Raw genomic sequence first — 25,339 nt, 5'->3', positions numbered from 1 at the left:
GGCTCCATGAACCCTGGCAGGGAGGAGACAGCTTTACCATGGACAGACAGGCAGAGACACACACATATAAAAGAGCGAGTATACGCAGCAACAGAGGCCGAGAAAGAAAACGACTGGATACAGAAAAAAGACACAGGTTGAAAGAGAGCCTGAACATCAGATACAACTGCAGTTAGAATAAATAAATAATGAAGAAAACAGCAGAAAGAAAAACAGACAACAGAATTTAATATAAGGGAAAACAGATAATAATAAATAAAAGTGTAATTATTATTTGAGGCAAAATATTTTTAAAAAGCTAATTAAGCTCACTTAGAATCAAATACACATTAATAAAGTTTACTGTACGTATCTAAAGCAGCAGTCAGATCAATGTCTAAATGATGTGCACAAGCAGCATACATGCACTTTCTGGAGCGCGCGCACATACACACACACACGCGCATACACACAGATGTTTGCTCTCTGCTGCCTCTCTGACGGCGAGGCTGATATGATTGCCACTTAGGAAATCAGTGTGTTTTCACACCACTCTCAGCTCTGCCAAAGCTAATGTGTTAAATATCCATCGGGTACTGCTGTCCATTTCTGAGACACACACACACACTCACACACACGCACACGCGCACACACACACACACAGCCTTAGGGGCTGATAAACACTGATTCTTTTTACTAACTGAGCCCACAGTTGGTATTCAAGCCAAAATTTCTAAATTGGGGTGCAGTGAAAAAATTTCAACAAGCTAGCATGTGAAATTTTTACTCACTTATTCTAAATTTATTGTGATGAGGTTTAAAAAGAGATAAATATTAACAATTGTGTGACTTTTGTCACTTTTATTGTTGTGATGAAGAAATGCCCCATTATTTTTTTTTGTTAATACATCACTGCTCTATACAAATCCACTTTCAACCTGCACAAATCAACACATGAAGTCCAGCTCCTGTAGGTGTTTTGAAAAGGTGGAGCCTGCTAATGGTGAAATCGCCCAAATATCTCGGTGGACTGTTTTTCACCTTAGCTGTGAATGGGGGAGGTTGGAAGAGACGGAAGATAAAACAAAAACAACAAATCCGGAGGCGCCTGCTGCTCCGCACATAACTGGCAAATCAGGTGTGTGTGTGTGTATGTGTGTGTGCGCGTGCGTGTTTTTGGTGTGTGTGTCCATTTAGAGCTGCAGGAGTTGGATTCTCAGGGGAGGTGCTTTGTTTAAACTTCCAGGGCCACTCGACCCATCTCTGACTGAGATGCCGCTCTTGGACAAACGGGGGGGGGGAAAAAAAAAAAGTTTTGCTGGAAAAGGAAAGGGGAGGAGAGGTATAAGGCAATGCTAATGAAAGTGACAAAGAGTGTTCCCTCCTTCAGTTATCATCCACTACTCCTTCATATTTGCTCGTCTCCTGTGCTGTGGGGCAGGGGGAAAAGAGAGAGCCCCCGAAAAAGGAAAAAAGGAAAGGAAAAAAAGAAAACAGGCTTTGTGATCCCCCTGTACTCAAAGGAAGGAGAGAGTGAGGGAGGGGAAACTACAGAAGGCCAAGTGAAATTAATGGAAATATATAACAATCTGAAATTAACTTCTCATTGCCACTAGCCATGATTTAAAACAGTTTTTTAACGAGAGGAAAGATGAGTCAGAAAAGAAAGAAAGGAAGAAGGGGTTGAGGCCATATTACAAATTGGACAGGCAGGAGGAAGCTACAAGTTAATTTGCCCAATCATGTAAAAACTTTGCAGTTCTCAAGGCAAACTTGCTGAAATTATTATTTTTATGTCCAAATTAATCAAGACATAAGACTAAAAGATAAAAAATTACACTAATGTAGGGTATAAGAAAATACAAAGCAATTCAATTAGCAAATTAAACGTGCGGGGGAAAGACAAAAAACAAACCAATTTCAAGTACCTGAATTGTATCGCCATGTTCTGTTGGACCAGATTTAACAGCAAAAACATTTTCCCTTCTAGCTTTAAATAAAAATGTAATAGTCCAAAGTTAAAAACAAAAATGAAAAGCTTCAACTTTGGGCAAAAAAGTAATAAAACTATATCTAAATTAAAGAGATACAGCACACATATAAATTAAATAAAACAAACATTGTAAATAACTATAATAATAATAATAATAATAATGTCAATAATTATTATTATTGTTATTCTTATAATTATGCTGTTTTTAAAGCATACACTATATTTTTCATAAAACATATGAACATTTCCATTAGAATAATTTACTTTTATTATTCTTTTGCAATGTTTTATACTGTCGTTTATTAAAAGAATGTGCCCAACAACTGCAGCAATATACTTTTGAGTCTTAATGAAATCACCGCAGTGATTCCCTTAATGAATTAAATGTAAAATCGACAAAAGTAGTACACCAGTTGAAGTGCTTTCAAGTGATATTATTGATTAAAAACAAAGCCTGAGAGAAGGGTGAGGAACACACTCGTGCACACACACACAAACACGCGCGCACATACAAGGCATACACACACACACACACAATTCGGTATAAAGTATATTATTAATCTTATAAAAAAAAGCAATTAAATCAAAGTGGTATAGAGCCTGAAGCTATGAGGACTGTCAATTCTGCTGGAAATGCCACAGAAGATTACAGTTGGGTTTGTGGATTCCATGGACCCTTTTTTTTGATTAGGGAGTCAATTATTTCTCATTACTGAAGATGCTATTTCGGAAAAAGACCTTGTCAGTCAATCATGCAAAAAGTCCTCGAAAAGCGTGAATAAACCATTAAAGAGAGAGGCGGATGGTGGGGGTGGGGGGAAAGCACACTGACCCTTTTCCCCACCCAAACTCCTACTTGTAGTCAAATTACCTTTTTAACTATTACACCTCTGTCAGGTCTTTGTCAGCGTATGGTAATTAGGGCCTTCAGTAGAGAACATTTGAAAAGAAAACAGTATATTTATTAGTTTATTTCAGAGAAAGGCATTTACCCAGAGCTGAAGGTAAGTTTGAATGTGGTGATTATCTTGTCATTTTCAGGCTGTTTGTCTAAGAGTGTGCATGTGTGCACGAGAAGGTGTTTGTGTGTATGAGCGAGTGCATGTCAGTGTGAATGAGCGCTGGGGTATATGACTCCAGGTAATGTGCTGCTGTTGTGTTTTTGTGTGTGTGGGTGTGTGTGTGTGTGTGTGTGTGTACATGTGTGGATGGACGTCCACATGTGCATTCATACATATATATAATATATATTTATACGTGCGTGTGTGTGTATGTGCCGTGTACTTTAGCTGCTTTCAGCACACTGATAGGCGAGCACAGCACATTTCTCCCGTCCTCTTTGTTCTGTGTTGGGTTTGACACCTCTAAACAATAGCAGCGCTTCACTTCGCCCAGCCCCAACCCACCACCAACCACACACTGCATGGACGGGAGCTGCCAATTAGCACTATCAAACACCCCTCATCAGCTGTCTGCTTACCACAAAAAGAAAAAAAAAATCCCCAAAACAAATCAATAATTCAGAGTTTTTTTTCTTCTTTCAAAAACAATCACATTCATCAGCGGCCTTAAAGATACATGAGAGAGCGTGGTCAGTTATTGTATAGTATGGATTCAATGTATATAGGATGCACAGAAAACAACAAGACCACTGCTGGAATGAAGCATGTTGTAAGCGTTGCAACGAATGGCAGAGTAGAAACAAAGGTCTGCGTCCTCTCTGTCTCCTCCTTCCCACTCTGGTGTCTGGAGCGGATCTTTATTTTGGGGACTGACTCTTCCCTGAACCGACCCGTATGCGACCGACGTCTAAATCCCTAGCCTTTTGGATGAAGACGGCAGTCGCTCTCACATGCATTCTCTTTTTTCGCCTCACACACACTTAAGTAATGCCCCACTCTCTCTTTTAGTTTGTCTACCTTTGTCTAGTGCCACGCTGGGTGAGCTGTGTTTGGCGGCCACCGGGCAGCCAGACGATGTGGTGTGACCCGGGGGAAGGAGGGCCGACGTGGCGAGAGAGAAGCGAAAAGGGGGGCCTGTCATGGAGAAGGGTCTCAGAGGGCTGGAGGTGAGCAGAGGTGTCTGGGAGATGCCTGTCGCTGCTATCGGTGGTCCAAGCCCTTTTCATTAACCTACACCCCTGGGTTCACCCAAACAGAAACAGGGGGTGGAAGCAGGGACAGGGGGGTGTGGACGGGTGCAGAGCAGTAGCCCTGGTGACCACCAGAGACCTGCTGCCTGCCTGCCTTCCTGTCTGTCTGAATGCAGATCTGTGTCATCCATTACAGACAAGGGACTGCTTTTTAACAAAATACAAACACAAACAGGAGCACATGCACAGGCACACAGACAGAAGAAACACACGCATTGAAAAATACACATGCATCGAAGCCTGCTAAGGGAAAGCAAGGGGTAACAAAGGACAGGCAGTGCCCCCTAGTGTTTTCATCAAAGAGAAATCAGACCAAATCAACTAACCATCACCCCTGGCAAAGCCACAAAAACAGATACAGGAGGGGAGTGAGGGAGAAAAGGGGGGGGGGGGTTAAAGAGGCTGGATTTATAGGAGAAGTGGCATCACATGGGGAAGGCACGGGGTGGGGGTGAGTGAGTAAGGTGGAGGGGGCAAGACACTGGGGGGAAGGAAGGAGGAGAGGGCTAGAAGGAGCTGTGGATGAAGAAGTTGAGGAGCAAATATGGGGGATGGGGGTGTACTGCTCATGTTAGCTGGTTGGTGTTGGTGGTGGGGGGCTAAAAGATGTCTTGACACGACCAAGATGTTTTTAATGTTCGAGGCCGAGAAAGTGTGAGGGGGAGAAGGAGAGGCAGAGAGGCGAGCAGGCCATGCATGAAAGCCGATGTCAGAGGAGTCCGGAGGAATCGTCGAGTGTGAAGCCATCTAATAGGAAAGCAGAATTTATATGAGACAGGGACACGCGCACACACACACTGTGTGTGTGAATTACCATGCCACCCAATGTGGACTGGTAACTGATCTGGACATGAAGCACAAACTAATGAGTGACATGACGGGGGAGAAATGAAACCTGGCTCACTGGGACAACAAAGATCTTTTTTAGAGCAAAATGCACACTCATGCTAGAAGATAAAAACGTGTACACAAACATGAATGCATAAGAAAAAATCTGTGCAAATGTTTTTTTTATTTATTTTTTTTATTTACTCGGACAGCACAACCAGCTTCATATTCCCACCATGAAACAAGGCCTACCCTTCAGTGAGTTCCGCATTCAGCTCCAAGCCAGTGAAGACATCAAAGGCTGCTCCACACCAGGAGTCTCTCGCTCGCTCTCCTTCTGCCTTTCTCTGCCTCTCTTCCTCTTGCTCTTTCATAACCCCCATCGTATTTCACAGCACATAAAGCCTTAAAATGGCACATAAAACAGTTCATCTCTTTTCACTGTCAGCTTTCCAGGCTTAAAAAATTAAATATGTTTTACTGCAGGTACATAACTAAAACACACCCGTGAAAAAAGAAAAAAATCACCATAAAGGATTCAAACTAAGCTTTCCATAAGTATCGGAGGCCATGGAGTTGGGTATAGATCAGCTGAATAGCCAGTGTGAGGTATTTGAAACTTAAAGTGCAGAAAATATGAAGTGACTGAGAAATTGCCCGTTTTTCCTTCACCAAATCCCATCGTTGTGTCTTCCATTTTAACACTCGAGATATGTGCAGGAAATAAACTGCATGGTCTGCAGGTAATGCATTGACACTGAAAAATACCTCTCAAATGGACTAAGAGAATGCTGTGACCCTGGCGCTGAGGGTTTGGAGTAGGCAAGGCGAAAACACCACAGAATACCAACACCACATTCAATGAACTTTTAAAAGCAGTGAAAGACAGAGAGCAGAGAGTGAAGGAGGCGGGCGTGGATGAAGATGCAGAGTTTGAAAGAAAAAGAAAAAAGGAGAGCGAGGATGAGAGACACAGAAGCAGAGGAGGGAGAGAGGGTTTAAACTTCAACCCTAGAGTCACCGAGTTCACTGACATTTGCACCAGGGTTCGCCTGGCTGTTCCTCGAAGCTTTTCACAAACGACACTTTCCCTCCTTTCAATTCCTGAGACTTATTCTTCCTCCTACATTCGCAGCAGAATAAGACCATTCACAGTCTTGAGGGCAGAGAAAGAAGAAAAAAAACACACACACAGAAAAGCAAACTGAATTGAATGCGTTGAATTCGAGGGATGCCAGTGTGACAATTTGCAACCCCATATGTCCTCAAGATTCCTCTCGTATATTGTATGCGTTCTTATGGAAGAATTAACAAGGGGGGAGGGAAAAAAATGACATGTGACAAGCCATTCATTTGAGCTGTCAACGTGTCATCTTCACCACATTCAAACCTCACGTCAAGCGCTCGTATTCCCTCTCTGGTGAAGGTGACCTAGGTCGTAACCAGCTGACACACCCAGACACAGCAGGTGAATGCATGGGAATACCACAGTGGGAGAAGAGAATATAAGAGATTGAAAGGAAAGTTAGAGCAATAGGACAAATAGAAAAAAATGTGGCATCCACTCAGAAAAAGGAAACAAATCAGGGACTTTCACAAGGTAAGAAAAAATTCATTTGACATTTTAGATGATAAAGTTTAGATTTCGATTTTAAACATTCACCACTTTTACACAAAATAAAACGGCACTTCAGAGATGGATTTTTAACACAGCAGATAGGAGACTGTGAGAAGGAGGAAGCAGTGGGAAGAATTGGTGGTCTTTGATGGAGAAATTTGTTGAAAAAGACTAAATATACAGAACAGTGCAGGGAGACCGATGGAAGTAAAGTTAGTCTCAAAAGGGATCGCAGCAAGACGGCAAAGAATGAAATGGAAAGGCCAATGTTAAGTTGAGGTTTAGAGAGGGGAGGGAAAAAGAAAGTGACTGAATCGGAAGAGCGACGAACACGCAAAAGACCATATACACCGGGGCGTTAGATAAAAGAAAAAAAAAATGACAAGAGGTGAGTTAAGTGGTAAGAGAGAGTAGACTTTAGGAGGGTGAGCAAAGAGTGTGAGAGTCACAAAAAAAAAAAAAGAAACAGGGAGTGGTTTGACATTTTTAAAAACAGGGGCAAGGGGCAGAGTAAGAACGAGTAAGTGAAGGAGAGTTTCGTTGCGAATTAAGAAGGAAGGTTAAAGACAACAGACAACGGAGAGAGGAGCAAATGAAGTGGACAGCAGTGCCCAATGGGTATTAAAGAGTGAATGAAAGAGCGAGAGAGGTCTGAAGGAGAGGAAAGGGAAGAGAGCGAGACCTTGCCTCTGAGGCAACGAGCCGAGAGGAACGAGAGAGGCAGACAAAGCCGCTCGCTGCTCTCACACGGCAGAACAAAGAGGAGTGGTGCATCATGGGAGTCTGAGCCTTGTGCCGCCACTGACGCCATGCTGGATGATCAAACAATGGTGCCTATACTCCGATCAAAACGCAAACACACGAGCGTTCTCGTAATAACATAGACTCTGAAGTTTCGGTTTTCCTACTTTGAGTGCTTCTCAACCTTCATAAAACGGAACAAACATATAATATACAAAAACTAAAACAATCACATCAACTACTGCATATATCATATACAAGTCTATACATAATATGATCAGGGTCTTTATGTTATAAACACAAAAATAAAACTAAATAATCTAAAATAGCATAAAAACATGCTGCTGAAATATGGCAGAGAGAGCAAGGAAACCCTAAGTAAATCAAGACAGCATCCTCGCTGACCAAGTGAGTAGGTGGAGAGGGAAGACTGTCCGAGCAGCTACAAGGCAGACAGTGTTGGTAAAAGAATGGAAACAGGCAGGAGGAGGAGGAGGAAATAAAGTGAAAGACAGCGAAGGGAGCGAGGAGAGCGAGGAGAGCTTTTCCACAGCACATAGAGACAAGAGGACCAGGGTTGAAGCAGAGGGTGAGGACAGGAAGGGAGGCGGAGGGCTGTTCAATTTTAAGTGGAAATGCTAATATCTGTCGTCTGTGTGTTTCGTTGTAAATCTAATGAAGTGCATATATGCAATTGTTTACTCCCGTTAAAGCAGTGTATATCATTGCATAGTGTTTACCTACTCTGGCAGCTAACTTAGGGGAACACAGGCTGAAGGAGTGAAGACTCAGAGTAAAACTGGTTGTTAGTTTCTCAGCTTAAGTGTCAAAATCCAAAGGAAAAGTATTCAAAATTATTACGATATTGGCTGTAAAGTTTCCCTTCTTCTTATCCCTCTCTCTTTTTCTCTTCTCTCTCTCTGTCGGAGTCTCTCTCTCTCTCTTCCTCCGGCAGGTCTGATATGCCGGAGCTGCAGCTGAACTCTGTGTAGCACTGTCTCCGGGAAAAAACAAAGTGATCAATGTGAGAAGGCACGGGGCGCTCATGGACAGGCCAATCAATGGTGGAAAGAACCTTGCCCAGGGCCTTATGCAAATGGAAGCACGTCCCGTAACCTCGGGAGTGAACATGCGCACTAGATCAATGGGACGAGGGTAGAACCTTACAGCAAGATCAGCCTCAGCCAGTAAATATGTAATGATGAATCCCTCAAGATTTCACTGAACTCAAATGAACTTCAGCTAGCTTGGCTTCTTATATCACAAAGTGGCAGGAGAGACCCATCGCTGAAGAGGTGGGGTGCAGAACAAGAGAGATTTAAAAAAAAAAAAAAAGAAAAGATTTCAATGATATACTGAGAACACTTCCTTTTCACTTGGAAAAACAAAAACAGGAAGATGAAAATGTGAGAGGAGACTTATGAATAGTCACCTCAACAATAATGTAATGATTTTCAATTATGTCCCCATGACAATATCCGTGTGTTTTGAGAAACGAAAGATGAAGAGTGTGTAACCGTGGCGACCTGGTAAGAGCTTGCTGGACCATTTGAAACCATTGATGGTCAGACCAAGGACCAGATAGGACAAACCAATACCCTCATATACCAGAGTCTGATTTGCTATCACTTAAGAGCAATCACAGATCAACTAGAAGTCGTGCATGACTTTATTATGTACACAGTAACCTTAGAAATCTGGAGACTGATATAACTTTTATTGCTGTAAGCAGAAAACAATAGACAGTAACTTGCTGAACTGGTCATGACAGACTGAAGACATCTACCCAAACTATCTTTTTCTCAAAAAGAGAAAAAGAGTAAAGAAAAGGAGAAAGACTGAGACACTGCAAAAGAAGTAAAAAGCGCATACAGCGGCTAGGAAGACGTATTCTTAAACTGACGATTTTCCTGAAGCGTATTGACCGTTGCTCTGCCAGAGCTTGAGCTTCATGTGCGCCTTTGGGCTGTACACTATATAAGACACATATATACCCAAGATTTGAAATAATATGAAAATGAAAGTAATGCATGGAATCATCCTTGGTTGTTGGCTACGTCTCAGATGACCTTTCTAACCCTGAACAATTCATAACAAGAACAAAAGTTAGGGAAACAAGCAATTTTGCTGTCTTTTACTCGGCTATACTTTAAGGCTGTTTCCCTTCAATTAATGGAACAACCTGACTTAAAAGAGAGATGCAGTATATGTGTAATGTGAGAGTCAGTCAGGACAAACAGCTCAACAGACAGTGTTTATTTCTGAGAACTTAATTGTCCTGCAACTGTGCAACATTTTAACAAGATCATTTAATAATGACACCGACCAAAAAAATGCAGCACACAAAACAAATTATAATCTCAGACAAAATCAATTTTATTAGATATTGAAAAAAATAGCACAAGAGAGACAAGAGGTGAGTAAAGTATTTTCAACCCCCTAATCCTCTCCAGCACCACAAATGTAATCTAGAAACCAAAGATGCTCCTGAAACATAGAGAGAAACACCAACAAAGGTGAGAATAATGGCTACGTATTGAAGGGAATACTTCACAAAGCCTATTGTGTGAGTATCCTTTTCAGGCAGCAAACCCGCTGTAATTTGGTCTGCGTCATCTGCCTCGAGTCACAATGCAGCACTACAGCTTTGAAATGGATGGCAAATGAAGGCCATTTGTACATAATCACAGCAGATAGAAGAATTCAGAAGCCCTACAATGTGTTGTTGAGGTGCAAAGAAAGACCTTGGTCTATCTGTGGCAGCCAGTGCAGCTAAGGTTTGGCAAGGGAGGTCTTTCTTTCCCAGAAACAAGCAAATCAATTCAAATCAAATCAGCTTGCTAGCTGTGACATTTAAACAGTTCAATTTACATCCTTATGTTAAGAGGAGAGCCGCTCTCTAAGATGCCTATTCATTCACAAAGAAATTAGACGTCTATATTTCAGCCGCTTAATAGAGCAAATATGCTGTAGCTGTACAGAGGAAGAAACCATGTCTTTTCATGGTGTACAAAGGGCTAGGCATTGTCTGTCATTACGAGCAGAGCATAAAAACACAGAGAGGGATAATAAACGTAATATAGACAGGACTGGAAAACAGCATCATGCATGATATGCATGCATTACCGCATACACGCACACCCAAGTGCGTACCAACGCACGTGCACAAGAGCAAACGCACATACACACTTTCTCAGTGGCGATGGTGTATGTCCTGAGGGCTGCTGTCCTGCTGTGCAGGCTGGCAGGCACTTTTGTCATGGTGGTCCTTTTGTTTCACATCAAACAAAACGCCACAGCTTTGCATACGGCTCCACTAATTTCTGCTAGTGTGCCCCAGCCATTTATCATCGCCTCTCACCCTCTCCTCCTCTCCTCCCCTAACGTGGCTCTGTGATAGCTGCTCTCCACCAAGCTGTTCTGCTCAGGACGATACAGGCGTCTTCAGGCTAGGGGTGACACACACAGACATGCACATAAGCATATGTGCACACGCACGCACACACACACACACACACACACACACACAAGACACACAGACCAATACAGGATGTGTTCACCCACTTGCAGACACAGACAGTCAAACACACATATTCACATCAGCACACGCAGACGGACATATTCACAGGAAACTGCACTACCACTGCACCGCTTGCAAGCCCGCTAGCTATGGAGAACCTTGAGATAAAAACAAACCTTCTCTTCATCCCCTCCAGAAGCAATAGACAGACTAGCATTCAGAGTTTCGAAGGCGGCCAAGACGTGCATACAACATTAGACGAGGGGATTTTCAGAGCCTGTGTGTGGAAGTCTTCACAGCTGGGATGATTTTGTCAACAAATTGAAGTGATTTTTTGCTTGTGTTGTGATGAACTCAGGTGAAGGTTGCACTGGTCCTTGAAGAGTATTTCAGAAAAATATAAATGTGGAACTTAGTTTGACACATTTTAAAGGAATACTCCAACATTTTAGAGCGTGTACATGTTTGCTGTCTGGATGGGATTAAGATACCCTGAGAAGATCGATATCAACTTCATGTTTGCTCATTTAATAGAGAGACTGGCTTGGGACCTGTTCAGTCTAGGGAAGTAAAAAAACTGGAAGTGGGGTGGAAAGGCTAACTTCCAACTAAAGAGAAAACTTCAAATGTGTATTATTTACATTTTGTGTTGTGTTTGCTGGCAAGCCAATCACAAGTCCATCTTAGCAACTTAACTATGTGGGCAGAACATCTAAAAGGCTGCATGCAGTCACTTCCTCCAGCAATAAACCACCTTAAATCAAAACATCTTATTTTCTATTTCTACACATAAATACACAAGAGGCACATAAAAAGCAAATAAGCAGATTTCCTAAAATATCAAGAATATTTTTATAAAATAAGTGAAGTTGACAACAAACATGACATTCACAAAAAGAAGATGCCGCTCCAGAACACGCTATGAATGTTTTTCCCTGGACTCTGGTTAAAAAAAGACCAGATACAGATACTTAAAGTTGTATAAATAAGAACAGGGATCAAATGTGATAACAACAATTAATAATTTTTGTGGTTTTTCAGAAGCATGCTGTAAAAAAGGATCAGGGCTGCAAACAGAAGTGTTTGCACAGTGCCATGTGGTCAGTGGGCTGTTACCATGCCAGTCATGGAGCTGTACAGACCACTGCCAGACCAAGAGTGTTGCACAGAGGGCATAGTTGGCACCGCCGCTGCCCTGAGGGTCACCACGACTGGGAGAGAGGGAATTAGGAGGACGAAGGAAATGAGGGCACGAAACAGGACATAAAGCAGAGTGGAGTTTAGAAATCAAATGCTGTGGTGAAAGGGTTCAGAATGTAATACTAATGAAGATTAAGGAGTGAAAAACCTCAAGACTGACTATGCAAACGGAGTAAGAAAAGTAATAGTCGCAATGAGCTTGTTTAGAAAACTTTATGTGTTAAATGAAAGGAAAATCTTAAAGAGAGAGGATATAGGCACCTACTTTTCCTTACTTGTAACTCAACCTGTGAATCTGATTTGCCACAAACAAAGCACAGTGTTGTAGAAAAGCTCATTTTGCATCTTTTTGCATTTTCCCATACTATACAACATAAACACCTTTAATTTAGTCTATGGATGCCACAACATGGCAGCGAAATTCAATCACTTTCTCAACTCCGAGCTATGTAAAACTAACTTCTCCGACTCTGACTGATTCACCCGCCAGTGTTTCATCTTTCTCATCCTCCACACACCGGTATAGCGATGAAGTCCACAAGGAGTGAACAAATCCTCCATATCTCACCTCAAGCATCTCTTCCCACATCTGACACCTAGCCACAACACACACATACACACGCACACACACGAAACCAAGGACGGCAGAGAGAGAGAGAAAAACTAGCTATATTCATTATAGATTGAAACAGATGGCACCGTACAGAAAGTGTACGGAGAGATATTTTGCAAGCATGTACTGTATGTATGGTACAGGGGGCACTTAAAATCTGTAATCATGTTTTTGAGGGGCTGTTGTGGCGGCTGGCTGGTTGTCTGGTTGGCACCCACACATTTGTGTACTGGGAGACAGATGCATTCTTACATAAGACCTTATATAATGCTGCCCTGTCCTATCCAATAAGATTGCTCCTTTTTCACTCTGTGCGCGAGAAGGTTAGTGCGGGTTAGACAACCCTTCCCCAACACAGCTACCACTACCACTTACACGTCCACCCCCCCGCACTACTGGCAACAAAGAAAGAGATGGACGGCTTTCTGTTCTGTTCGGTCCTATACTGTCTCCATGGTTTGTTATGGGGTGAGACTTTGCCCTCAGGTGAAGAAAGGATAATGCAAACCTGGAACCTGGAGGAGCACGGCCAGCTTATGTGTGTCGGAAAGGGAGAGATGTATAGAGAAAGACAGTACACAGACATGCTTAAACCCCTTAGACTTTGAAGGGAATATAGAAATACTGGGTTCAAAACAAAGTTGCACGACTGGGGGAACATGACCCATCTTCCTTTAAAACTATACAGCTGAGAGAGACAGCGAAGGAGGAGCAGGGAGGAGCAGGCTGGCCAAGCATGAAAGCAGATGTCAGAGGAGACTAGAGACTCTAAGGGAGCGATAGAGAGAAGGAGAGAACTGAAAAACAGTGAAATAAGATGGATGGATGGATGGATTCTGTGATAGCTAAAGAACGATAGAGAGGGGAAAAGGGCGAAAAGAAAAAAAAAGTGGGGGCGAAGCAGAGACGGAGCGAGCTGCCTTCCCCCTGCAGCGCAAGCCTCTCTTTCTCTCTCACGCTCTCATTCAAAGGCAGTTAGCTAGTCTTTGATGTATCTATAATTAGTCCGTACACACTGTGAAGTGTTTTAAAAGAAATCAAATTGCAATGAAACACTTGAGCGCTCCAAACAGGGGCTAACATGCTCCGGAGCAAGGGGAGCGAGCAGGAGAAATTAATGGCGGGCCTTTTTGATGTGCTTGATCAGAAATGTATTTATTAACTGCAAAGGGGAGTAGTAATTAACCCACAGACAGCTTGTTTTCTCTGGGTCTTCTCATGTGTCAAACGGTTCATCCCGCAAGGCTCCACTCTCCACTCGCCTGCTCATGCGCACACATCTCCCCTCCCTGTCCCGCTGGACCACTTTCTCCTCAATTAAGTAGATGGTGCGCGCATGTATCTATGTATGTATGTGTGTGTTTGTGCTCACTTGTAAGTGAGTGAGCGTGTGCATGCTTATGTGTGAGAAAGCACAAAAACACAGCAATAACAAGTAAGAAATGTATGGCGGGCGGCTTTCAATCCCATGTGTGTATTTATATGGTACTCCTGTAAGGTGCACGTCTGTGAGTGGGAAGAGGTTTGAATGCATCTGGATAAAAGCCAGGAGAAGAACACTTTCTACGAACAATGCACCTAAAAAAACTCCTCTATTCAAAACCGACAAGATTGGACAGACAAAGATGCTGACAGGTACAGGTGGACAATAGAGGGTAGCACCTAAAAACTATGAATGTGCATATGTGTTTGTGTAAGGCTGGAAGAGGTGAAGGAGTTTCAACACTGAGAGACGTTGGGATGGCCTCGAGGGAAACCTGCCAATGGCGTATTTGAACACCTTGTCACTTAAAGCGAACACAAAGATCTTTCAAGTCTCGGTTTTGATGTCAACGTCCCCATACTGCATCCGCTATATGCTATGTATTTATATATGCACATGCTGTATATGAGTGTTTCTAAATAAGATTTTCACATGACAAGGACATCACATAAAAGAAAGCAGCAAGAACCTCGTCAAGGCCTCTACACGCACACACACAGAGAAGCTGACTGAAGGAAACACAGGGAGACAGAAAGAGACAAATAGAGAGAATAGCTAGTCTTCGTCACACAGTGAGAAAGCCCAGGAGATTGTGAGGCTGTCACGGACAAAACACTGCATGAATATTTAGCAGCCAAATTAAAATTACAAAATACTAAACAAAAAAGAGTAGGTGAAAGAGAAAGAAAGAAATAAAATATTCCTGAAAACACCAGTGGGACAAGTGCCCACCTTTAATCCCCCACTAGCCGTATCCTCATTGTGCCGCCTCCCTCCTCTTCCCTTTCCTAAGAAAAGAGGAGAGATATGTCCTGAATAATATGGGATGTGGTGAGTCTAGCAGTAAATCCTTCAGATCAAGAAACCGGCAGACTGGCGATGTAAGGCATCTTTCAGATCATAGAGAGGTTTGCAAACACAACGAGCACAGTATGTTAGCCACCAGATCTTAATACAGTGCAGCCCTTTGCGTTAATAGTTTTTCCAAAGCTAAGCACAGCATGTTCACAATAAGCCTGGCACTGAGCCAAGCTAGCCACATACAAGTGGTTGTTGAAATTTAAGAAGCCACAAATACTTTTAGGTTAGAAATTAAAAAAATGTTTGCTTTCTCTTTTCTTTCTCTTATCAAGCTACAGATAGCTGCTGTATCCTTGATTCAACAGGGGAAAAAGCGCAACGATGTGTTTACATACTGTATCAGCTAAAAGTGATCTTTAAAGGAGATATATTATGCTCATTTTCAGGTTTTATAATTTTATTTTGGGTTACTAGAATAGGTTTACATGCTCTAATGCTCAGAAGAATGCATCAGTTTTCTCACATGGTCCAGTGCAGTGGCACTGTATTCTCCTTCTGTCTGAAATGCTCTGTTTTAGCTCCTGTCTCTTTAATACGCAGTCTGCTCTGATTGGTCAGCTCAACACACGGACTGCTCACTGTGTTTCCGGTCGGCTCTGTCGTGTTTTCAGCTTCCAGTTAGCTTTACTTCTTTACTTTCTACCTTAAATATAGGCACAAATTATGCAAATGCGTGACATGATGACATAGTGATGTCAAGAAGTCACAGAATTAAAGGTGGGACTACTGACAAGGCGCATCAGGCACTTCAGGAGTAGTGCTTTCTGTGGGAGAGAGGAGCTCCTGTTGGCACAGACTTTGGGCTTTTTAACTTTCAAGACCTATCACATGCACAAGAACCTAAGAAACACACTCAAGAAAAGGACAAAAACAAAAAAAAGTATTGTAGGTCTGCTTTAAAATAACCACATCTCTGTAGGAATATGACCTGAAAGTACTACATGTAGCTGTTGCTGTTGTTCAGTAATGCAGCAAACTCATTATAACAATTATGCAATAATAATCAATCACATAGACTGCAAAAAAGAAATACATAAAACACAAAGTGCATTTTTTTTTACCTTTATATCATCTGCAAACACTCTCTGTAGCAAAGCCAGAGTGAGATTTTATCCCTTCTGAAGCACATTAACTGCACAGTACATGAGTTTTTATTGCTTTATATGTCACTAGTATAGACATTAGACTGGATGATAAATCAGGCTGCAAGCAGCAAGCTAGCAGGGTAAAAACATAAACTTCCTCACCATCAACTATGACTCTGACCTGGTTTGGATAACTCACCATGATGATCTTGGCAATCTGCAGACTGAAGCTTTATTAGAGCGTAACTCTAGTCATTAAAACACTAACAGAAGAGAAAGTGATTGATATGTGATGCAATCCCACTAGGACATCAGAGTAAACTAAAGACTTCAAAATAAGGCATTAACCTCAGTAGCCTTCATATAACCTGCAAAAGACACACTGTAGGCCCATTTAGCTGAAGGGTGCGGTTATGAAGCCAAGAAGCTGGATAAACTTTTATTTTCACCCTCCCCTGTGCACCATTAATTCCTTTGAATCCACTTCCCTCCCACCATCTTTCAACCTATCCTCAGTCTCTCTTGAAGCTGGGAGATCTGCATGCTCTGCAGCAGATCTGGTTTAACAGTACCACTGTTGTTGCATTGCCATCCCTGCATTTCTTTATCCAGCTCCTTCCCCCTGTTCTACTCCTGTTCTTTAAGTGTAGAGGAGATGGATGGTGCCCAAGGACAAGGATGAACCAGATTGTTTACAGAGGCAGCACTTTTTGGAAGAAACTAAATGCTATTTATTTTTAATTGTTTCACCATGTTTCACACACTACCACTCTGCTGCCTGTCCCCCTGAGGTAACCGCTGCTGGTACTGCTCTGCATGTTCATACTGTATGTATGTGCGGAAGAGTTGGAATATGCAGATTTTCCAGAGTGATTGTCCTGACAGGAGCGCGCTGTACGTCTTTTTGTCGGTGGGAGGTAGGAAGTAGGATAAGTGGAAAACTGAAACACTCACCAGCTCAACGAAAGACAGCCCCCCATAGCTGTGGGCCACGATGAAGACATTCTTGGCTGCTGCTTTGGACACAAAGTGGTCCCACACGTACAGCACGTGTTCCTCGGAGGAACCATTTTCCTGCAACACAAAAAAGCAACCCCAATGTTATATTCATAACAAAAGAGTCTCAAAGAAATCTGAGCTTGGAGGCTGTCAACTAAATCAAACTTCAGTGCAATTACAAAACATTTAAGATGTGTTGATGCAATGGGAATGACGCATCAATAGAGTGATCAAACTCTTACAGCATCAGAACCTGCACCCTGGGGCCAGTGACAAAGAGAGAAATAAAAGAGAAACAAAAAAGTGTTGGTGGCCTGAGGTTATTTCTATAAAGAGCCACACTTCAGTTGATCAATAAGTCTTGCATATTGCAAATGCCCTAAATGTAAAACTCAATAGGCTGTGTGACGTAACGTTTAAATCTTAATTTGTGCCCCGTTGCTGAATCGATGGCCCATCTATACACCAGCAGAGGCATAATGGGAAGACACTAGGGGAAGGTCAAAGGAAAAAAAACAACAGCAGAGATACACACATGCATTTACAAAACACACACCCACTCAGCCACAGTTTTGCATCCATGCACACAATCACAATTAATACCCTTACATAGGTTCTGTCTCTCATCTGCATGCACACAGTCACACACACACACATGTGCAGGAACACACACACAACCAGAAGACGTGTTTAATTAACCAGAGATGTAAGTGCTTATCCACGGCTGGAAAGAACAATAGTAAAAGTACAGACGAGAAAAGGGCATCCGTTAATGAACTTGTGACATTGATTCTAGACTTTGATTTCCTATCAAACTGTCTGGTTCACAATAGAAATCAACAATACATTCCCACAAGAGGCAGCTCTACACACGGAGCTTTGTCGACTAGAAACACCTGCATCACTGTATTTAAGATAGCAAAATGCTGGATGCAAACACAAACACACACGCACACACTTCTCTTAATTAGCATACAGATGTATACATATAAAAAAAGAATATCTCGACATAAACAAACACATGGCCTATAGAGAATGGAAGCTCATCTGTTAATTGAGTGTCAAACTCTTCTGTGTGACTCCAAAACAAATAATTAGTGATATGAGGTAAAGGACAGAGGAGGTGTCTTAAGAGACTATCCTGTTAGTTTCCATAAATGTGTTTGCATTTTAAAAAGTAAGACAGTATGTTATCACAGATAGGTAATTACTTCAACATCCGCTCTCCTAAAAGTGGTAATTGAGGAGACAGTGTAGAACACACGTTACAAAAGATACATTTTACTTTTAAAAGAAGCTAAAGCCACCCTGTGATTTGATGAGATGTTTTCGCTTGCGAGCATCTGTGTGTACAAGTTTGTGTGCAAGTGTGTGTGTGTGCTTGTACTATTTGATGATGTGCTGATGTGTGTTTTGGTTGCTGTGTTTGTCTAGAGGTAAATTAACCTGTCAGTGTGTTTGTGTTTACTGCTAGATTAGCATGAGGGGGTTGTAGTGTCAGCACCCACCTCCATTCACAGAGTGTGATGCAAGAGCAGGCAACTCCGCTCTGCTCTGCCCTGCCCTTCTGCCATCAGAGCCGTGCATGTGCTCGTGTGCATATGTGTGCATGTGTTATCCTTCGTGCACGGAGTGGCTGAAGCAGAGTTGTCTGCGTGAAAGGCTGTGACATTAAAGTCTTTTGAAGTCTCCCTGCTCTCTCCTCGGCCATGTCGCCCTTCATCTGTGAAGCCCATTTCATTAGCCTGCCTCCCTCCATCAATCCTTCTCTCCTCCACCTCATTTTTCTTCTCCGCTGAACCCACCTGTTTCACTCTCTTTACGCTCCTCAGTCTCCTGTTGTGTCCACCTCTCCACCTACTTTTAGTCACAATGCCTGATTGTCTGACATTTATTTCATCATTACTTCCAAAATTGCTGATATCAACTGACTGCGGACAAAGCGTGGCAAAGAGTGATAACTGACAACATTTTACTTTTAGTCCATCAGAAGAGTTTTTTTAATTTATTTCTATACTATAAATAATAATAATTTTAAGAAACATTGCATGGTTGATGTCTTCATAATGTCAAATGAGTCCATCACCCCACCTCACACACAGCAAATGTTATTTGCTTCCACCCTCAAAGGCAGGAGACAGAGTGACTGACTACCTGGCATGGCAGTGTAGTGAATTATCTAAACAGCATTTGCATATTGTTGCAATTATTTCCTGGGGTTAATTAGCTGCAGTGGAGCGCACCGCCCTGTGAGACCGGCTTCCTGTCACCAGCTCTCACACAGTATCTTCACTTATTTATTTATTTTCCACAGTTTCCCTACACTGTTTGCATGTTTTTGTTTGTGTGTGTGTGTGTGCATCTGCCAGCACTGTCAGAATAGCGTCCCAACTGCACACCTGTTGCCAACATCCTTCAGCCATGACTGTCAAGGGACATTTGAGGGTGTGTACTGACTGTGTGTGAATTGTGGGTTTCCGAATATATAGTGATCCATACAGTCCCTCAGAGAATATAAAGTATGAATCTGCACCCTGGACGGTCTCAGACTGTCTCCAGATGCAGACCGCTGACTATTGTCAAAAGGAAATAAAAAAATGGCAGACAGGGCTTGTGAAATGGAAAAAGATAGAGAGAGAGACAGTGAGTGATACACATTATGAAGGTTATCCAGTAAATCTGTGTGTCTAACAGAAAGAGACAGCAGTCTATGGGATGAGTTTTGGGTGCATCTGATTGTTGTGTTGGTGTTGTTCCAGGAACACTGGCCAATCACACTGTTGGTATGTCAGAGCTTTGCAACTTGTGTTTGTGTTGTTCCTGGAAGATCAGAGTTAGTGTTCTTCCAGGACAATTATTTCAACTTACAAAACAGTGACAAAAATTGCATCGGAAGCAAGCCATCATGGCTGAGTAATTTAAGTATAAGACTCTCACTCAAGAAACTGGGTTCGTATCCCATTTGGAACATATCATCATACTGTTCATTTATTTTCCACTTCTTTTCAGTTTTCTGTGTGTCTTTGGTTAGAATTAAGGAACTTAAATACTGAGGTTTGGGCCACAAAAAGACTTGGTTAGGTTTAGAAAAACATGGTTTGGACACTTTCATTTCTCCCATGTGCATATTTTTCCGGTTCTTGTTCCCTTAAGCCCTGACGCAACAAACTGACATAAAGAACTAGCTGCATCGAAGCGCGACTGTTGTGTTGCCTTATGTCTCCTGTGTCTTGGCCAAAAAGCTGCACTTGAACACACCGCAAAGACTACAGCTGGTTGCCAACAAGCTTGTATGTTCTGCGCCTGCGTGGAAAAAATACCTCTTTGCCAATATACAAACCATTGCTATGATTAAGAAGTACATCAGGAAGCAAACACCACTCTGGCTAACATCGCCACTGCCATTTGCAACTTTTTATCAGACATTCTCAATTTGAAGTGGCTAAAAGCCAAAGAAGAAAAATGAGGAATGACACTGATGGGTAAAATTACGGATACCACAAGAAGGATACTACAAGATACTCTTTCCCTTTCTGTTTCCGTTTCTCTTTTCGTGCATCTATCTGCTTACCTGAACAGCCAATCAGAGTGTTTTCTCTCACTGACGAGCCACTGCTGATTCTACAATCTGCTCAATTGGCTAAAAAGCCTGTGACAAGGGCTGTCCAGTGCTAATGCTGCGAGATGCACTGGACTGAAAAGGGCCACTGACGCTCACTGACGGCCCTGACAATGACCGTTGGCCTGGTGTCAGGGCCTTTTAGTCACTAAGCTGATTGACATGATTGGTCAGTTTCAATGATGGTCCTGAAGCAACATTAATTATGATGTTCCAGGAACACCAACACAGCAATATCAGATTAGATTAAACTCAGACACTGAGTTTGACATATTCTCGCAGCTCTGAGCTCTGACTTCGGGTATATGTTAAGCTTATTCTGAATTTGAGTTAGGACAGGGGCCACAAAAGACTGGGTACATTTGTGAAAGCTCAAAAAAAGGCACCTGTTTGGAACATTCCACAGGTAAACAGGTTTATTGGCAGCAGGTAATAGTATCATGATTGGGTATGAGAGGGGCATCTTTGAAAGGTTCAATCATTTCCCAATCAAGGATAGGCCAAGTTTCACCACTTTGTGTAACACATGATTGGTTTGTACAACCGCTGTCCGTAAACACAGTTTGCAAATAATTGCATTCTGTTTTATTTACATTGTACACAGCAGTGCAGCTGTTTTGGAATCAAGGTTGACCCGAGAGGCTGCAGTGAGTCAGCTAACCAAAATGTGGTTTTAGCAAAGTTCCTGCTACCAATCAACAGAACTCTGATTATGTGTTATAAGTTACGTCACCTTTAAAACTGCTAGACAACCTGCTACACAACACTGAGCATGACCATCTACCCCATTTTAGTTCGTAAGTGGTTCCAACTGTGTCTGCTTTCCAATTCTAGTTTTAAGATTTTGTTCAATTTAGCTTTTTCCATTACTTACACAACAACAACTCACAGTCTCTTCCAAAGCCACACATAATTCCCTGAACCCATGCACACACACACAAAAGTTGTCCAGTGCATTTCTTGCCCTGTGTTTATTCATTGTAATGAGAAACAGGGAGAGGAGGTTGGAGGAGAGGAGTGTGCTGCAGCCAGAATAACAGACCCAACGCCAACACAAACCCAGTGTCTGACCAACACAGGAAACAATGAATCTAACAACATCAACACACTCTGACAAACAACCACTTCAGACCTCCCTGCTCCTCCCTCCTGCTCCTCCTCAACAGTCATCCAAAACACACGGGACTTCAGACTACTTTGTACACTCAGAAACTTTTCAGTGGGAGCCAGAAGTGTCAGGACAGTGTCACGGGATCCCTAAACAACTTTATTGGGTCCGGACTGTTTTGCTTGAGCAGTGCTGGTTTCAATCTTGCAAGAATGTCAATAAGTATTTCAAGGTGTTAGAGTGAGAGCTGAATTAAACTAAAAGCATTAAAAGCAGACATCACACATCAATATTATCCAAAACTTCCTTCCAGCAAACGACAGAGGAAGAAACTACTCAAATTACGCAGGAGCATTCTCACACCTTCTCACTGTCAGACACAAACTCTGACTAGCTGACCGATCGCTCTTAATCTCTCAGTCCTCTCCTGCTCTTAGGCCACACACTGTGTAAACCCACCTGCAGCCCAACTCATTACACTGTTTAATATGTTCTGATCAGCACGGAACAGGATTGTTTTCATTTAGCGTAATGATTGAATATTAAATAAGCAATGTACATAATTATACATTTGGTTTAAGCAAAGAGGTTATTAGTGTAAGTTAGTTTGTGTTTGTGTGTGTGCGTGCACAATTAAAAAGTGGACCTCAACGACACCTGTTTGCAATTGCATTCTAATCAATGTCTGGGACGTGTACTCCTTCGCCATCACTTTTCCTTTTTTTCCTTCCCCGACCATCTTTGTTTCTTTCTTTACTCTCTTTTAAGGTAGACAGAAAGCTGAAGTTAGCTAGAAGCTGTCTGGGAGCTGATGGGTCTGCTGGAGTGGGGGAAAGGAAGGTATGGAGCAAATTAGCGGCAGAGATGGGAAAATAATGACTGTGGCATTGTGGGTAATTAGCAGGTATAGTACCTATGGAGAGTTGGGAATATAATGATGTGAGAAAGAGACAGAGAAAAGGGAGAACGAGGTGAAAAACGTGTGCCAGACTAACAGGGTGGGGGGGGGGGGGGGGTGCTGTGTGTGTGTGTTTGTGTGAGAAATGTATGTGTAGGTGAGTTATTCGTCTTTGCAATGAAAGGATATACCATATAAGGAGAGAGAAAGTGAGTGAGAGAGAGAGATAGAGAGAGAGAGCCGGCGCCAGGGAAAGGAGAAAAACTATAGCGTACATGTCATCCCACGTGCAGATTAGCGTGCTCAGACTGTATACAATAAAATAGCATGACCTTGGTGGGGTCAGTCTGCTCTGACAATATTTGCCAGGGCATTGTTTCAAATCAATAACTCATTAACAAAGTACAAAGGAAGTTGCTGTGGGTTTGTGAGATTCTTTATTAGAAAAGAGCGGCTGCGGGCCAGAAAGGTCATCGCTGTGACATCTCGGCTAGCCTCGCGCTGCCGCCCGGATTGTCAGGTGAAATTACTGCGAGCCATTAATTGACATAAGGCAAAGGAGAGCGGGCAGGCAGACAAGGCTGTGTTTGTTCCAGGATGACCCTGAGGTGCAGCATTTGTGTGTACGTGTGTGTGTGTGTGTCTGTGTATGTCTTTATTCGGGTCAGTCTGTATCCACAACAGGGTTGTGTGCACAGAGAGAAAAGGGAGGGAGAGAGAGAGGGAGCTCTGTGGTTGGGGAGGTGCGAGGGAGGGCAGGATGGATGTGTTTGATGGTTGACCTGACTAGAAGATTGGGAGCAGGGATCTGAGACCAACTACACTGGTTCTGCCTTGAGCAAACACACAAACACCAAGGTATGTGTACACACAGATGTAACATGCTACACGTATCCAGAAATGCTCGCTCACTAACAAGCACAAAATCTAACAGACTCACTCCCTTTTAAAACTTTTACACCTGGACACTACATTCAAATACAAGAAGATAAATTTGAACTTAAAACACGCTATACACCGCAGCGAGCTTGTACGGCAGCCTTAAACAAGAAAACTTATACCCATGAAGACAGATACACAAGCATTTACTCGACCACACTCACACGGAAATACACACCAAAATACAAAGATGGCATCCAGCCAATTTGTTCTCAGCTGCAAGAAGGTGAGCTGCTCTCTAGCCCTGTTCATTGACCTCTCCTCTGACCAAGTTCAGAGGTTAATCAAGTCCCTACCTGTCCTTGGATATGCTGAGCCTGACTTCTTGGCACGACCAATGGTCAGAGGTCAAATAAACCCTGTCTGTATAATTGCTTGTGGGCCACAGATTGGGGCAAAGGGGTGAAGGTGACAAAGAGCAAAAACCCAGTCCCATAGAGAAACACAGCAGCACCATGTCCAATACAATTACCTGTGTGTGTGCTTGTGTGTCCATGTCTTAATGTTCATAATCAAGTTTTGGTATGTGTGTACGTGTGTGTAGATGTGTGTGCATGGACGCTAATGAAAAGGACCTTTTGTAGTACAGTGTGAACATGGGGAAACAGGACATCATCTGCTAAACACAGACAAGGACAAGGATCTCAGCCGGCCCCTGTGGACAGCTGCAGCTGGGAATAATGGGTCTTGGAGAGGCAGGGTCTAAATAATGGATGCTCCTTCCTTTAGGAGACACACAATGTACAATCCACAACAGTGAGATCCGTGTGTGATAGTACAAGAAACCCTGTCTGTGTCACGTCCGTCACCAAGAAATTAAAAACCACAACTGTACAAAGACTGACGACAGAAGAACTAAAGGTATGATGTGCAAAAAAAGCCAAAAATGGTTCAACATAAGGTAAATAATAAATCCCTTGAGTGGAAACACTAAGAAGAGCCGAAGACCCCAATATTTTTTCTTCATTGTGGTATGAATGTACCCAATGAATATGTGTAGAGAAAGCATGTCATAGTGAAAGCATTCAATGTCTACTGGTCTCAATCCTACAAAGAACAGAAGGAATAGTCTCAATCTGCTTCTTCAAAATGCCATTGGAGTGAGGGCCTCTCTGTCTATTTCTCTCGCTGAACATTGAAGAAACGTACAATGTAAGATGCTAAAAGTAAAAGCATTAAAAAAAAAACTATGAGAGAAAAGTATTCCAGTCATTTATAAAAATAAGTGGTGCTTAAAGGAAGGCGAAGCTCTGTTTTTTGTCCCCTTTGCTCTTTTTTTTCCCTTCTTCTTTCCAGGGCCTGCTGGCCTAATCCCAGCCAGCCAGCCTTGGGTGAACTCTTTGGAAGCTTCTTAAGCCCATGAATGTGCCTTTTGTTCCTGCCATTCCTCCGCTTGGCTGACAGAAAATAGCTAACTGGATTACTGCTAAAATTCAAAGTAAAGTGAACTCCCAAACTTCTATATGGCAAAGTGCTAAGAGAGCACCCCCCACCACTACTCCTCCACTATCCTCATCAGCATCCCTCCGATCAGACTTTCTATCCTTCCATCCCTCCCTCTGTCCTCGCTTTCTCTTCTCCCTCCTCCACCAACATCCCCCTAAACATGGCCCAGTGGTGTGTGATCTGGAGGAGAGGAGAGGAGAGGGATTAGATAAGGTTGAGAGGTTGCACACTATGAACCCAAGGCTAAAAAGTAAGAT

General features: G+C 42.6%; 1 protein-coding gene across 2 annotated transcripts in view; it reads right to left on the bottom strand.

Annotated features, from left to right (window-relative positions):
* Positions 1–25,339, bottom strand: part of arb2a (ARB2 cotranscriptional regulator A) — a 152,604-nt gene that overhangs the window by 61,195 nt on the left and 66,070 nt on the right. For both annotated transcript variants that reach the window (XM_073466641.1, XM_073466640.1), the window contains exon 8: positions 17,028–17,147. In XM_073466641.1, the coding sequence (XP_073322742.1) occupies positions 17,028–17,147 (120 nt within the window). The remainder of the gene's footprint in view (positions 1–17,027; positions 17,148–25,339) is intronic.

The sequence above is a fragment of the Pagrus major genome, chromosome 5 (assembly GCF_040436345.1).
Source record: "Pagrus major chromosome 5, Pma_NU_1.0".
NCBI classification, from domain to species: domain Eukaryota; kingdom Metazoa; phylum Chordata; class Actinopteri; order Spariformes; family Sparidae; genus Pagrus; species Pagrus major.
This window is presented reverse-complemented; position numbering and strand designations above follow the sequence as displayed.